This window comes from Rhinolophus hipposideros, assembly GCF_964194185.1.
Source record: "Rhinolophus hipposideros genome assembly, chromosome: 18".
In the NCBI taxonomy this organism is placed as follows: Eukaryota; Metazoa; Chordata; class Mammalia; order Chiroptera; family Rhinolophidae; genus Rhinolophus; species Rhinolophus hipposideros.
In genome coordinates this window covers 13,929,442-13,944,346 of record NC_138064.1, presented here as the reverse complement: position 1 = coordinate 13,944,346, position 14,905 = coordinate 13,929,442, and the positions used below count along the sequence as shown (strand labels likewise).

Below are 14,905 nucleotides of genomic sequence, written 5' to 3'. Positions count from 1 at the left end.
AGTAGGATATACAAAACAGGACCAAGTTCAAAGATTTCAATATATAGGAAATAAATCAGTCAGCACATATTGAGAACCTGTGTTATTGAAAGTATTGTCATTTTAATTGTGCAGAAGTGAAGCTGAAAGTATATGACAGAGGATTTTGTCGCGCTGTATTTAGACGGGTGCTCACCATTTCACGGGATCTAAGTATCCTTCACTGGTGACACCGAGAATTTTAGCCGGGTTTTATGGCAACCCAGGAATAGGACGAGAACGGAACACTCTTGCTTCTGTGCAGTTGGCATTGAAACTGAATGCTTAATATAGGAAGTAAGATACAAGTCAAAAGTAAGTTTAGAATTTATAGTTGAACAGAGAAAAACGGGACAAAAGTCACACAAAATAACAGATAACAAAAGCAGTGAACAACTCAGAAATCAGGGCAGAAAGAGGCCGCCGCTGGAGCAGGAGGAAATGGGATGAGAGCGCCTTAGAAGTGACAGACTCCTGGGTTACCCCGACTTTGCAGGGAACAAAACCTCGTAAACAAGAACAGGACAGGACCAGGGCTCGGGGAGGGAGCCCGGGGCGTAGGGTTTGCAGCCCTAGGCGTGTGGTCGCTCCTTCAGTCCTCCGGTTCTCGGTCACAGGAAAAGATTCGCTTACGCGCCACGCAATGACACGGTACAATAGTCCATGTACCTCTCGGCCAGCCTTTCCACTTAACTGGAAAGTCAGTTAATAATTGAAAAGTCAAAAATGCCAAAGCAAACGGACTCTGTGCGACCAGGTCTCTGAGCGAAAACGACAAGGCCGAAGAAAGACCAGTGGCTGGCTGGGTCGAGGGAAAAAGCCGGCTGGGACACGGTAGGGTAACCCTGGTGGCCGCTGGTGGCGGGAGGGGCGGCGGCGGCCTCGGCGGGAGGCGTGTCCGCGCCTGCGGAAGGGGCGGTCCCGGCGGCGGAAGTGACGCGCGCCGGCGTTTGGGCCTGAGGGGCGGGCGGTGCAGCAGGTCGCTGGAGGGAGGCACCGGTGGCGGAAAAGGTTGTGCTGTCGATGGCGGCTTAGGCTCGGGAACGTCTCCAAGGCCCCCCCTCGAACCGGGCGCCCCTCGCTGGGTAAGTGCTGTCCCCGGCCCGGCCCAGGGCCGTGTGCCGGGCGGGCCGCGGCCGGAGCTCGTGAGACGCCCCGCGGCCCCTAGCGTCCCCGGGCCTTGCGGGTCTCGGGATCGGTCTCCGTGGTGACGATGCAGCCGAATGACGACGCTGTGGCTGCGGAGGACAAGCCTTCCCTCCCGGACCGTGATTGTGACGGGGGTGTGGGCAACTCCGGTTCGCAGTGGGCTTGGGGAAAGCGACGGGTGGCCGCTCCCCACGGCGGGGCGGCCCCGGGCTGGGCCTTCGCGGTTTGGGGGAGGCGTGTGGGGCGGGGGGCGAGTGACGCGGGGGACCCTCCAAAGAAGAAACGGCCTCGCGCGAGGCCCAGCTCGAGGGTGAGTGTCGCGAGGGTAAGGGGGCTGCCGGCGGCGTGAGCCTGGGCGGACGTCCCGGTCGCGCCCGAGAAGGACGCCCGGGCTGGCGGATGCGGAGCGAAACCCGAGTGTTTTGGTTTGAGTCGCGGGTGGGGAAGGAGGCGGGGACTCCCCGCGCCGCCTACGTGTTTGCGGGCGGCGGGCGGAGTCAGCTGCCCTGACCCGGGCTCCTGCCGCACCGGGGACGCGGAGCTGGTGTCCGCGCCTCGCCGTCTGTGTGCGCGCCCCTGCGACGCCGAGTTCCCGGGGATCGTGGCACGTCCTGCCCGGACGGTCACGTTGCTTAGGGAGGGAACTTGTCTGGGTTTCACGGCTCTTCCCCCCAACCCGACACCCCGCGGGTCCGCCGCGTGGGGACGAGGCCCGACGTGGCGGTCCCCGCTTCAGAGGATCTTGGTTAAAGAGTGTGTGTGTGTGTGTGTGTAAACGTTAATTTATTGGTAATAGTGTTTTTTTTTTGAAACCACTGGCGTTTGACTTTCTCCATTAGGTTTTAGGTTTCACTCGTAGTTGTTATGAACCACCGTTATGTCACAGGTCTCGGTGGAAAACGAAGTCTTACTATTCCCACTCTCTGCGTTCCGCTAATTGCTCAATGTCTACAAACCGTGCACGAACAATAACTAAGGAGCACTTTGGGGCTCCACCACAAAATGACTTAAAGATCATCTGACCGCTGTCACTCGAAAAGTGGGCTAATTGCCCTCCAAGTGCTGTTGTGATAGAAGGGCCGAGGCCTGGCTTTCGTTCTGTTCCCAGCGGGGACAGACTTGCTCACGGTGGACAGGACTCCCTACAGCTTCAGAAAACATCGTAGTGTAGTTTTTGTTTCCTAGTTATCACGTTCTTAAATTGCACGCCTCTGTTTACAATTATGCTGCAGCCATTTGTGTAGAATTAACTAGTAAATACCTTTTTCCTTAACAACATAGCAGGTATTTTGGAATTCTAAGTTTCAGCCTTTTAAATGGTGCTGAACATTTTTGAAAGAGCCTCACGATGCTTTTCTATACTTTGATGGGGGAATTATCTTAAGTGAAGTTTATTGGATTGTATTTTTTTGGAATTTGGATACTTCCAAGTAACACTTTGGCCATATGCAGTTCTGGCTTCTTAAAATTTATTTCGTTCCTTGCAAACCCTCCTATGAGCCAAGAACATAGCTTTTTAGGAACCAACTTTTAAAACAATCTGAAAAGTAAAAAGTGGTATTAGTGACACCTGGGCAGAGTGTAGTGCTACTCACCTGTAAAGAGTTCTGGAGATAGATTTCTGTAAGAGTGCAAATAACAGTTCAGTGGCTTTGCTTCTGCCTGGCAGAAAGGTTGCTAATAGCATTTTTCTAGTCTATAAACCAGCTGATAGTCTTTGTTTGAGTTAAAGTATGAGTAATTGGAAACTAGAATGTCAGAATAGTTTTTCCTTCAGATATTTGTGTGTCCTATAGGACTGGTTTGGAGATAATTATAAAAGTTCATATATTTTTGAAGATTTAAAAAAACTTCTGATAAGTTTGTCAACCATTACTTGTAATGTGTTTTTATTACTAATCTTCATTTGCTCTGGTTTTACTAACTTTTATTATGGAAATTTTCAAACATACACAAGAGGAGAACAAACAGTAAAAGGAACCACTGTTTTTGCCACTTGTTTTATTATCCCCTCTAACATTTATTTTTTTCCTCTGGAATTTTTAACCTAGATATTAGGATATTTCACTCATAATTAGTTTAGCATGTTAATTGATAAGGACTTTGGAAAAAACACAATCACCACAATTATATTATCACATAGAACAAAATTACTTCTTGAATTCTAATTGTTAGAACTGGCAACTAATATAAAACATTTATTTAAATTAAAAAGCTTAATTTGATTTTGTATGTTTAATGCATAGAAGTTTTTAGTATGGTCTGTTTTTTACTTTAGTTGACGAAGGCTTACATTTTGGGCTAGTCAAAGTAAAATGAATATCAAGAGCTACTGGAAAAGTACTATCACAAAAGCCCTATCTGTTTTGGGCTTGAAAAAGTTTAAAAAAAGTAAAGATAATATTGAAATGCCGTTTTCCCCTCCAGATTTTTTAGCTAGTTAGCTGAGTGCCCACTGCACATTATTTATCTTTTCTTTAAATATCAATGAATCCCCAAATAACAAAATTGGATTTTAGATCAAAGACTTTATAGTATAAAGTTTACACAACCTAACATGTATAAAGCCATTCGAGAGATGTTAGAACTTCAGGGAATATATTAGGAAACATGGAAGAGGGCACTGCAGGCAGCATGTATATGCATTTTGGGCTTTGTTTCCCAGCCTAATGTGCTGGTCCTTTTAATTCTTGACTGGAAAATTTTTATTTAGCCTCGGCTTGCATCTTAATGTACCCATGTTTCTGGAGATGTACTTTAGAGAATGGAAAGAAACATTTGTATGGTAAAGCTACTTCCACTTCCCTTTGTGTGTAGGGGCTATTCTCTCCAACAGTTTGTTCTTTTTCACAGGATGTTTTGGTGAGGCTACACTTCCCAAGCATAACCACAAGGTGATGCAGTGACTTTGCACATTACTTGTCCACTGGGTGTGGTGTTTGTGTGTGTGTGTGTGTGTATGTATGTATGTATGTGTGAGCATGAGTAGTACATTAATCTGCCGGTGAATCACCTTGATACATTGGCATTCTCAGTGAATTTCAGCGTTTTTATAAGCTTGCCCATATTTTCACTCCTTTATCTGTGGTAAGAGTGAAACAGGAACTGTATGGGAATTAGAAATTTCATTTTACTGTTTAATGTGGGTTGATTCCTGTTGTAATTACATTCATTTTACATTTATCCACGTTAACTTTTTTACGACTAGAAGATACATTGGAATTTATATAAAAATAAAGTAATAACAAGAGTGGAATAACTTGTAAAATTTCTATAGTTGTAATCACATTGAAATTTTTAAAAAGATTGGAGTGTTAGGTATTAATGAAAGTTATTAATAGGATGATCACAAATCATTTTACTCTCCAGATTTCTACAGGCATCATGAATATATTTAAAGTCTGACATTAGGGTTTTCTATTAGAAACTTGAATTTTGGAGGGAGAGTTTAAAATGAAATTTCACGCTAATATGTTTATTTAAAACAATGAAAATAATACATTAATATATACTAGTAAAAATTCTATCAGTTTAGTTAAATGTCATTTTCAGACATATCCCTCATGAGTAGACTTAACGTATAATCTGTACTTTTTGATGCCTTTATAAATATATATGCACATATAAATACATGTATACCTTCATACTGTTTTATACCTTAAAAACTTTAAAATGAAGTAAAAGTTAAGGTTGAATAATGGATTTTTAAATTACTGTTGTAATTGAGATTAAACAAAAGTTTAAACTCCACAGCCTTGTTTTATAACAAATAATTAGTTTTGTTGATTTAGTTTACTTTAGAAAACATGTTAAGTTTTAAAAAAATTTCATTCTTCAACCCCTTCTAGTTGAAAAGTGGGAAAATCATTCTAGCTAGCCTTATTTTCTCCTGAGTATTTTCCTTAGAGAAGTTTAAATATTCACTCTCTTCATAGAAAAATGTTACTGATTTGTTTGCTTCAATTAAGGTAGTTGTATCTATTAGACATTGGTTCAATTGATTTAGCTATAGGTTCTCCTACTGATATCTTATAATTAGTTGTGAACATTTTTTTCCAAACAAGAATCTGGGTGTGTTTTTTCCTTTGTTATGAAGCCACTGACTTGAATAGAGATTATCATTAGTGTCTTCATTAGCATCATGACATTCCCCTGGGCCAAAATTAGCTCAGATAAGTCAGAAACGGAGTAGAACTCTTCAGTTATTTTAGGCAGAGTTCCCAGTGTTTATAAGTGCTACCTTTTCATTGTCTTGAAGTTTTTGGGTTACCAGTTGGAGAGTGTTGACAGTTAAGTTTCCCTGTGAAATAGGTTTGCTGGTAATAGAGCAGAGGTATGGGAGGGTTGCTGCTGAATGCACACTCTACCTCCGAATTCTGGCAGATCTCAGCTGGGGACAGCCTAACAGTCAGCCAACCTGGTATTCCACCACAGTGGCTCCCAGGTTCACGATGGACAGCCTCTTTATGGGATACCCCAATATATTAATTCAGTAAAGCGTGCTTCCAGAAAGTCATTTTTTTAAAAAAAACACCCTCCTCCTTCCCCAGTGATTCTAATACTCTCATGAACATGGGTCAGGAATGCAGGCACAGACAGATTAGCATCTGTTATAGGGGCCTAGAACCTAGAGGAGAGGGATGGGATGGGTCAGATTAGGGACGAAAATAATGAAGTTCCAGGGTCCAACACTGAAGCTCTTGGTTGCAAAAGAAGCAAAGCGCTAGGCTTTTCAGGAGAGTTGATAAGTTTGTTTTGAGAAGTTTTTTAACACCCATGTAACTTTCTGAGCCATGTTGGAAATTAGTTATCTCCCAGTTTGTGTTTTTATATTTAATCACATTTTAAGGAGGCGTTCCAATATTCAAACTGTATGTCTTCTTAAAAATTACGGCATGTAAATAGTCATGTAATTTACATTCAGTGATACATATTTTCTGAAGGTTCTGTAAGTTTTTCTTAATTGGGATCATTCAACTTGTATGATTTACTTGTTTCAGATTCACAATGACATCCTTTCAAGAAGTCCCACAGACTTCCAACTTTGCACATGTCATCTTTCAAAATGTGGCCAAGAGTTATCTTCCTAATGTACACCTGGAGTGTCATTACACCTTAACTCCATATATCCATCCACATGCCAAAGATTGGGTTGGTATATTCAAGGTAAGAAAAACTCTCTGCATGTTTCTTCCATTGGGTGCTCTTTGTTTTCTTTTAAGCAGGTTGATCAGTAGTTTATACTAGTCTTGTCTTCACTCTACATTAAGGGTCATTTTTGTAAATGTCAAATGTAAAACATTTACATTTGTAAATGTCAACATTTTATAAACATGAAATATTTAACAGTTCAGATAGTATACAGGAAATGTTGGGAACTTCAGGCTTTCACCTCTATGATCGAAAGATTAACTTCATTCATTTAAGGTCTTGTGAAAATTTTCTCAGAATCCTTTTTTTCTCTTTTTCCATTTTTCTCTATTCTTTACCTGAAAAATGATCTTTTCTTGTGGGTTACTATGTCATTTACTGTCTTTTTAATTTTGTACATCTCTCCAGCCATGTTATTTCTTGTGTTATCCTGCATTATTTAAATATTGCTCATATTGTCTTACACTTTTATAAGAGTATTCTGTTTTATATGACTAAGTAGTAAATTCTTTGATGGCAGGAGTCTCAGTTCTTATATTTTGCCAATAATTTTGTGTAATATTTGCTTCAAAATTACATTGAGATGATCATATTACACTAGTGCTTCACTGTGCTGGAGGTTTTCTGGTAATTTTAATTCTTCTGAATGTAGTGGAGAACCAAAACCTAAGAGAAGAAAGTCAGAATAATTATTTTGAGCAGTCAAAATAATACCACAAATGTCCAAATAATAAAACTTATTTTTTTCTTGGGTTACTGTAGATTCTCTCTTAGAATTAGTTTGTTTTGGATACAATTTTTTTTTTTTTTAGATACGATTTTGATGGTCTTGAAATTTGGATAATCTGGGTTGTATAAGTTAAACAGCTAAGTATAAAGAAATAAGAGTAGCTGTTAGAGTGAGGCACATTGAGAGTATTCAGAAGTGAAAGTTCAGCCTCCTAGAGTGAGGAGGGCTGAAAACTGTACTGGATGAAACAAAGTCTTGGTATTTAATGACATTTCAGTTCCTTTTTGAATCCCTCATTCTGTGATGTTGGATAGATGAGTTATTTACTGTTTATTTTTTGTGTTTTTTTAGGCCTAAATTCCAAAATGGAGATAACATTCATTGTAGGCATTTTGTGAAATCAGTGTCGGTTTTGATACTATACGAGGTCTGAGTATGAAGTTAAAGATACTGACTGAGAATTGGTGTTTTCTGCAAGAGTTGAGTCAGAGAGGAAGACTAAAGCAGGGGAATGAGATTGAAGGAGGGCATTCCTGGCAGGAAAATGGTATAAACAAAGGCACAGAGGTGAGAATGTTCATGAGAATGAGTCTGTGCAGAACGTAAGCTGCTTTCAGGGAACTGGAGGGAGAAAGATTGGAATTCATTTCATTCTGTCTGTGGAGGTCCTTCATTATTAGGCTACGCAGTTTGTAGGCTTTTTTCTTACTGGCATTGGGAAGTCTTTGCAAATGCAGGTATGTAGGCTGATGTGTGATAAATTGTTTCAAGAAGATGAATCTGCCTATTTCCTTCAGACTACTTGTTTATTCTATTTCTTTTCATTTTTAGTTAATGGCTTAATTACCTAAGCCAAAAGCTTGTGATTTTTCTTTCAAATTCAGCCAAATACCGACTCTGTCCAATTTACTGTCTATGTATTTTGCGTCTTTAATGTTTGCCCTAGTTCATGCCCTCCTTATCTCTTTCCAAGACTATGGTAATAGGTCACCTGTTTTCCCTGCGATCATTCTTCAAACTGTTCTTCAAACTGCTCTGTGTATACTATAACATAAAATGTATCTTTCTCTTTAAAGCTTTTAATTGGTTCTTCATCTATAGAACAATGCCAAGACCAAGTGAGTTAGTGTGCCATATAGGGCCCCTTTATATGATTTGATCTATAGATTCATTTTTTATTGTTGCCGGCTTATTTTTTTGCTTTGGTAATGCTAAACTATTATCTCATAACTTGTGTACTACAAGAACTGCACTTTTTTCTAAGCAGTAAGTAGATACATAAATAAATGAATAAAATTGTGTAGAATACTCTTTCTATCTTTTGCCTGGATAATACTTTAAAACTCAATAGGAAGTTCAAGCATGCAGTAAAAATTTCAGAATATGCAGGCAGGTTCGAGGAAGAAAATAAATCACTTTAATACTATAACCTAGCAATAACCATTGTTAACATATTGGCATATAGCTAAGTATAATTAAGTAAATATACATATACATTGTGTATAATAAGGTATACACACATCTGTTGATGCATTGTGGAATTCATTGGAAACATTTCTAAATGTTTACCATTAAATAATGCTTAATAAAGGTTTCTGTATCTTTATTTTGATGATTTGTGCACTTATTTCACAGTGTAAGTTCCTGGAGTGAAGTTGTCATGTTTTTGGCATTGCATTTTTTTAAACACTTCATGTGTACTTGAAGTTGCCCTCCAGAAAAAATTTTGATATGATATTGAGAAGCAGGCAGGGAGAAAGTACCCAGATAGTCACTGTAAGTGGGGAGGATTGCAAGTGTGTGGTGTGCTCGAGAAAGAGTTAAGGCATTTGATTTGATCAAATGCCAGTTTCAGAAGATGAGTGGGAAAGGTTGGTTTGGATCATGTTGTGGATCGTTTTAATGTTTGGCTGAGGAATAAATACTTTTAAGTAGAAAATAGTAATAGAGTTTAGAGGTGAATTTTAATCTTGTAGTGCTGAGTAAGAAATTGCAATTAGAGAAGGGAGGCAGAGAGAATGTTTAGACTATCCTGTTTTTCTAGGTGAGATGACAAAAGCCTAAAGTAGAGAAGGAAGTCAGTCGGTTGTAGATAATAATCCATAAATAGAATCCATAGAGTTTGTCAGCAGTTAGTTGAATGATTTGGGACTGGAACTTATTCATGGCTTGAGAGTATTCAGTAAGGAGAAACAAGGTCATGTACCAAGAGTTGGGGAGGGCTTGAGTAAGGTCTTGCTACTGTGGAAGAATGTCATAGGGAATTGGAATAGGATAATCAGGAGATCGCTGAGCTGCAGTTTTATGACTTTCTCTAGAGAAGGTTCAGCACCCAGAATTGTGAGCGTAGAATTCCAAAGTAGGTATTATTCAGACAGAATTGGAGGTGGGTGGTGCATAGGAAGGGATGTCAAGGACAAAGGATGGTAGGGTGGTTTTGGGGGCATTACTGACATGATTAATTCACCACGAAGTCCAAGTTAGGTAGGGAAATGAGTGAAGTCAGATAAGGTATAGAGAATAGGTTGGAGATTTAATTTGTTTTTAGTTTTTACTCCCTCCTCCAGTATTGACTAGTTTTAATTAAAACTGAAATAAACATGTAACATTTTTATTACTTTATACTTTACAAAGATCTTTCATCAGAACATTATAGTCCCCATTTCACAGATTGAGGGAACTGAGGGCCAGAGAGAAGGGACTTACTCAAGGTTATCAAACTTTGGAGCTGACATTTGAACCTTATGTAAACTGGCATTAAAGAGTTATTCTCTAGCAGTTTGGTTAAGTGAAAGATCTGGTTATCCAAAATTAGCAACACAGTTCCTAGTAAGTTCAGTGTGTACTTTAAGGATTGACAAAATTTGTGGGGAGCCATGATTTCTTGTTGCTTTGGAGCCTTGTGGACTGGCTCAGTTTATGATTAACTTGTTTCGGCTCCTAAGGCATTGTCTCTGCCTGCACCTTGAGGGTGCTTACAAGTTGCTGAGATATGAGGTGGGAACGGCCGGTTTCTCGGATACAGATCACTGATGGCTATCAGGATAATTGGTAGACTCTGTCATGGGATAATTACTTTGGGGAGTTTTGTAGTGACTTTGTAGTTTCTATATAGAAGTTAAAAATTTACTTTCTGTGAGGTAATACATACCCGTGATTGTTAAATTGCATGTACCCAAAGGGTATATAATGGTGAAGGTAAATAAACCAGGGGCTTCAGCATCACTGAAGACCGGCCACATCATTATTTGTGTGAGTGTCTCTTTTTCACTCCCACTCCCCCATTCGGGTACTGTTCGATTCGTGGCGGCTGGCTCGCCACAAAAATTGAAGTAAAAATACGGGAAAAGATTTAGAGCTTTGTCTAATGCCATATGTATATATTTTTAAAGATTTTATTGGGGAAGGGGAACAGGACTTTATTGGGGACCAGTGTGTACCTCCAGGACTTTTTTCCAAGTCAAGTTGTCCTTTCAATCTTAGTTGTGGAGGGTTCCATTCAGCTTCAAGTTGTTGTCCTTTCAATCTTAGTTGTGGAGGGCACAGCTCAGCTCCAGGTCCAGTTGCGGTTGCTAGTTGCAGGGGGCGTAGCCCACCATCCCTACGGGAGATGAGGAGTCGAAGCAGCAACCTTGTGGTTGAGAGCCCACTGGCCCATGTGAGAATTGAACCAGCAGCCTTTGGCATTAGGAGCATGGAACTCTAACCACCTGAGCCACCGGGCCGGCCCCCTAATGCCATATTTTTATTATTAACCCCAACATTTGTTGCAGTAAAAATATTATGTCACACTGTATTTGAGTTTTGTTGTTTGTGTTTATGAATTTGATTTGGTGTCAGTTGTATAAATTTATAATCATGAGGAATTTATTTACATTTATATTTATGCTTAGCATAAATTAAATTACATTATAACTAAAATAATTTGTATTAAAGGTCCATGAGATGTTTTTTTTTAAACTTTAAAGGGAAAACTACTCTAGTTGAGGAAATTGGAAGTTTAAAATGATTATGTTCTCACTGCATCGTATTGTCTAACCAGATTAAAAAACAAAGAAAGAAAAACTACCTGGTGTGGAAAGTGAACCTGAGCAATGATTTTTATGTTAGAATACCTTGTTTCTCAAGTTTTTGTTCCTCTCTTCCTTGTTTCTTCTTTTCACATTTCTCTTCCTTCTGCTTCTTCTATTTCTCTGCCTTGGTCTTCCAGCCCTGTCTCATTTTCTGAAGTAAAAAAAAAATATTCTTCTGTTGTAAAAGTAATTACATTTTAGAAAACTTAGAAAAAAGCAGAAGATATAAAAGATAAAGTTAAGGTGACTGTCAGTCCCATGTATAATAGTGGCTAGCACTGTTAATGTTTTGAGTTTTTCCTTCCAATCTTTTTTTTTATTAAAGGAAGAAGACTTTCAGTCTTTTTTCTAATGCACACATTTTGAAAGTAGTTGGGTTAGTATTGCATGCCCTTTTTTTATATCCTGAAATTTTCACTTCTGGTTATAACCACTTATTAATAAGCTCTGTAACATTTTATCTCATGGTGGAACATTTATACTGTTTATGATATTTCTATCTTGGAATCAGCATTGTATTCTCCCTGTCTTAGGCATTTTGCTGTTTTGTTTTTTCTTCTTTTTAAAAGGAAGGACCTTTACTCTTCTGATACGATTTTTGAAAGCTATAGGATATACGAAAGAAAGTGAATGCCTCTACCCATGGTACCTCCCACCTTCCCCAGAAATAGCTGTAGTTAAGTGTGATGTATGAGTATATTTTTCTAGATTTTAAAAGATCAGAGGCTCATTTTATATTATTTTGTAGGTTTTATATTTATTCATAACCAGCAAATTTATTTTCAATGTCTTTCCTACTCCAAATTTTGCATCTGTCTCCCTTTACCCCTACCCCCAAATCAGTGAACCCTGGATCTCTCTCTTTTTCACAAGTCCTGTTTGTGTGCTCTCTTCACACTAATGGTTCTGTCTTTCTCTAGAATTTATTAATATATTTTTTACTAGGTAACCTTGATATCCTACTGATCGTTATGCTCCCTCTCAGAAGTTTCCTTATGATCAGTACTTCTTATCCGACATGTTTTTGTAAAATGTTAATCCTGTTTAAAGGGTTTTTTCTTTCCATGTCACCCTTGCTTAATTTCCTTTTTTTGCTCTTAGTTCGCTATTGCATTAGTAACAGAAGAACGATGCCAGACTATTTATCCATTGCTTTGGTTCCTTCCTTAATATAGTGGGGGTGCCAAAAGAGGGTGCCCAAAAAATATATACACATGACTTGTATTCATCTTTTGTTATCGGTATATATTGGGTATTCCAATTTTAATACAGTTTTTACCTTTCTTAAAACGTGGAAGCGGGTCCCATATTGAACTCGAGTTGGAAGAGGCGAGTCCGGTCTCAAAATGGAGGTAAAACCGCCGCCCGGTCGCCCCCAGCCCGACTCCGGCCGTCGCCGCCGCCGCCGGGGGGAGGAGGGCCATGATCCAAAGGAACCAGAGCAGTTGAGAAAACTGTTTATTGGTGGTCTGAGCTTTGAAACTACAGATGATAGTTTAAGAGAACATTTTGAGAAATGGGGCACACTCACGGATTGTGTGGTGATGAGAGATCCCCAAACAAAACGTTCCAGGGGCTTTGGTTTTGTTACTTACTCTTGTGTTGAACAGGTGGATGCAGCGATGTGTGCTCGACCACACAAGGTTGATGGGCGTGTAGTGGAACCAAAGAGAGCTGTTTCTAGAGAGGATTCTGTAAAGCCTGGTGCCCATCTAACAGTGAAGAAAATTTTTGTTGGTGGTATTAAAGAAGATACAGAAGAATATAATTTGAGAGACTACTTTGAAAAGTATGGCAAGATTGAAACCATAGAAGTTATGGAAGACAGGCAGAGTGGGAAAAAAAGAGGATTTGCTTTTGTAACTTTTGATGATCATGATACAGTTGATAAAATTGTTGTTCAGAAATACCACACTATTAATGGGCATAATTGTGAAGTGAAAAAGGCTCTTTCTAAACAAGAAATGCAGTCTGCTGGATCACAAAGAAGTCGTGGAGGTGGATCTGGCAACTTTATGGGTCGCGGAGGAAACTTTGGAGGTGGTGGGGGTAACTTTGGTCGCGGTGGAAACTTTGGTGGAAGAGGAGGCTATGGTGGTGGCGGTGGCAGCAGAGGTAGTTACGGAGGAGGTGATGGTGGATATAATGGATTTGGAGGTGATGGTGGCAACTATGGCGGTGGTCCTGGCTATAGCAGTAGAGGAGGCTATGGTGGAGGAGGAGGGCCAGGCTATGGAAACCAAGGAGGCGGTGGATATGGCGGCGGCGGCGGTGGAGGAGGATATGACGGTTACAATGAAGGGAATTTTGGCGGTAACTATGGTGGTGGTGGGAACTACAATGATTTTGGAAATTATAGTGGACAACAACAATCAAATTATGGACCCATGAAGGGGGGCAGTTTTGGTGGAAGAAGCTCGGGCAGTCCCTATGGTGGTGGTTATGGATCTGGTGGTGGAAGTGGTGGATATGGTAGCAGAAGGTTCTAAAAACTCAGCAGAAAAGGGCTACAGTTCTTAGCAGGAGAGAGAGCGAGGAGTTGTCAGGAAAGCTGCAGGTTACTTTGAGACAGTCGTCCCAAATGCATTAGAGGAACTGTAAAAATCTGCCACAGAAGGACCGATGATCCATAGTCAGAAAAGTTACTGCAGCTTAAACAGGAAACCCTTCTTGTTCAGGACTGTCATAGCCACAGTTTGCAAAAAGTGCAGCTATTGATTAATGCAATGTAGTGTCAATTAGATGTACATTCCTGAGGTCTTTTATCTGTTGTAGCTTTGTCTTTTTCTTTTTCTTTTCATTACATCAGGTATATTGCCCTGTAAATTGTGGTAGTGGTACCAGGAATAAAAAATTAAGGAATTTTTAACTTTTCAAAAAAAAAAAAACAAAACAAAAAAAAAAACGTGGAAGCATTTTTTGGCACCCTCTGTAGATACATCCTCTTACAGCGGGATTCAAGTATAGCTCCTAGAAGCAATATCTTTTGTGAGTCATAGGTAACTTTAACTGACTGTTCCTTTGTTCTAAGTGTTGTCATATTCTCCCTTCCATTTTTCAGTGTTTTAAATAGTTGTTGTTAATTCTAAATAATAATTTTCTTTACACTTTCTTTTCTTTAATGGACTAAAAGGCAAATTCCTTTGCATTTCAAAAACTCTAATTCCCTTGCAGTCTAGAAATCTAAGTTCTAGCCAGGTGACTAGGAAAATAAAACAAACAACCTGTGACTTGGACACTTTGTGGTTTATTGGGTCTTCTAATTAGGTTTATTATTTTTACCAGGTGCTCCTACATAATTTCCAGATATCCATCTTCGGTTGTTTTTATTTTGCTGTGGTTCATTCTATACTTTCATGTTAGAGTTTGGATATAAGACATACTCATCCTAAAGGAACCTGTACTCTGTATCTTTTCAGATTGAGAAACTATCTATTTCTTAATATATGTCCGACATGGCCCTCCCAGAGTTACCTAAGAACTATGTTCAGTTTTCCTTCCTCAAAAGGAGTTGGAAGCATAGTCCTACATTCCTGAATTTTATACTCAGATTAGGTTACATCCTTCCCCACCTCCTCTGTGGGCTCAGCATGGGATGGATACACGTGACATCTCATAGCATGGCTGACTACTCTCTTGAGAAGAGTCGTCCAGACTTATGCAATAAAAGAAAGCAAAGTATGTATAAATTGCCATTATATTTCAAACCGATAGCTTGAGCTATTGTGATTCAGTTAGAGAAAACATAACAAGGACTAAACCACTCAACATATCTCTTACACAT

The 14,905-nt window shown here is 39.7% G+C and overlaps 2 protein-coding genes across 6 annotated transcripts in view; both read left to right on the top strand.

The window, feature by feature from the left end:
- Positions 1-920: 920 nt before the first annotated feature.
- TAX1BP1 (Tax1 binding protein 1) overlaps positions 921-14,905 on the top strand; it is a 71,315-nt gene continuing 57,330 nt past the window's right edge. For 2 of the 4 annotated variants that reach the window (XM_081079660.1, XM_081079659.1), the window contains exons 1-2: positions 921-1,103; positions 6,168-6,333. In XM_081079660.1, coding sequence (XP_080935786.1) covers positions 6,175-6,333 — 159 coding nt within the window. In that variant the 5' untranslated portion in view covers positions 921-1,103; positions 6,168-6,174. The remainder of the gene's footprint in view (positions 1,104-6,167; positions 6,334-14,905) is intronic. The other 2 variants (XM_081079661.1, XM_081079662.1) reach the window with 2 other exon arrangements.
- LOC308510385 (heterogeneous nuclear ribonucleoprotein A3-like) lies at positions 11,126-13,990 on the top strand. 2 transcript variants are annotated; one of them, XM_081079664.1, is made up of 2 exons: positions 12,425-12,473; positions 12,540-13,751. In XM_081079664.1, the coding sequence occupies exons 1-2, from the start codon at positions 12,468-12,470 to the stop codon at positions 13,608-13,610; spliced, it is 1,077 nt and encodes a 358-aa protein (XP_080935790.1). In that variant the 5' UTR covers positions 12,425-12,467; the 3' UTR covers positions 13,611-13,751. The 2 variants fall into 2 exon arrangements, with proteins under 2 accessions (XP_080935789.1, XP_080935790.1); XM_081079663.1 differs by having other exon boundaries at positions 11,126-13,990.

Coding starts and splice junctions, on each gene's coding strand:
- LOC308510385 (XM_081079663.1), top strand. CDS start 12,468: ATGGAGGTAAAACCGCCGCCCGGTCGCCCCCAGCCCGACTCCGGCCGT.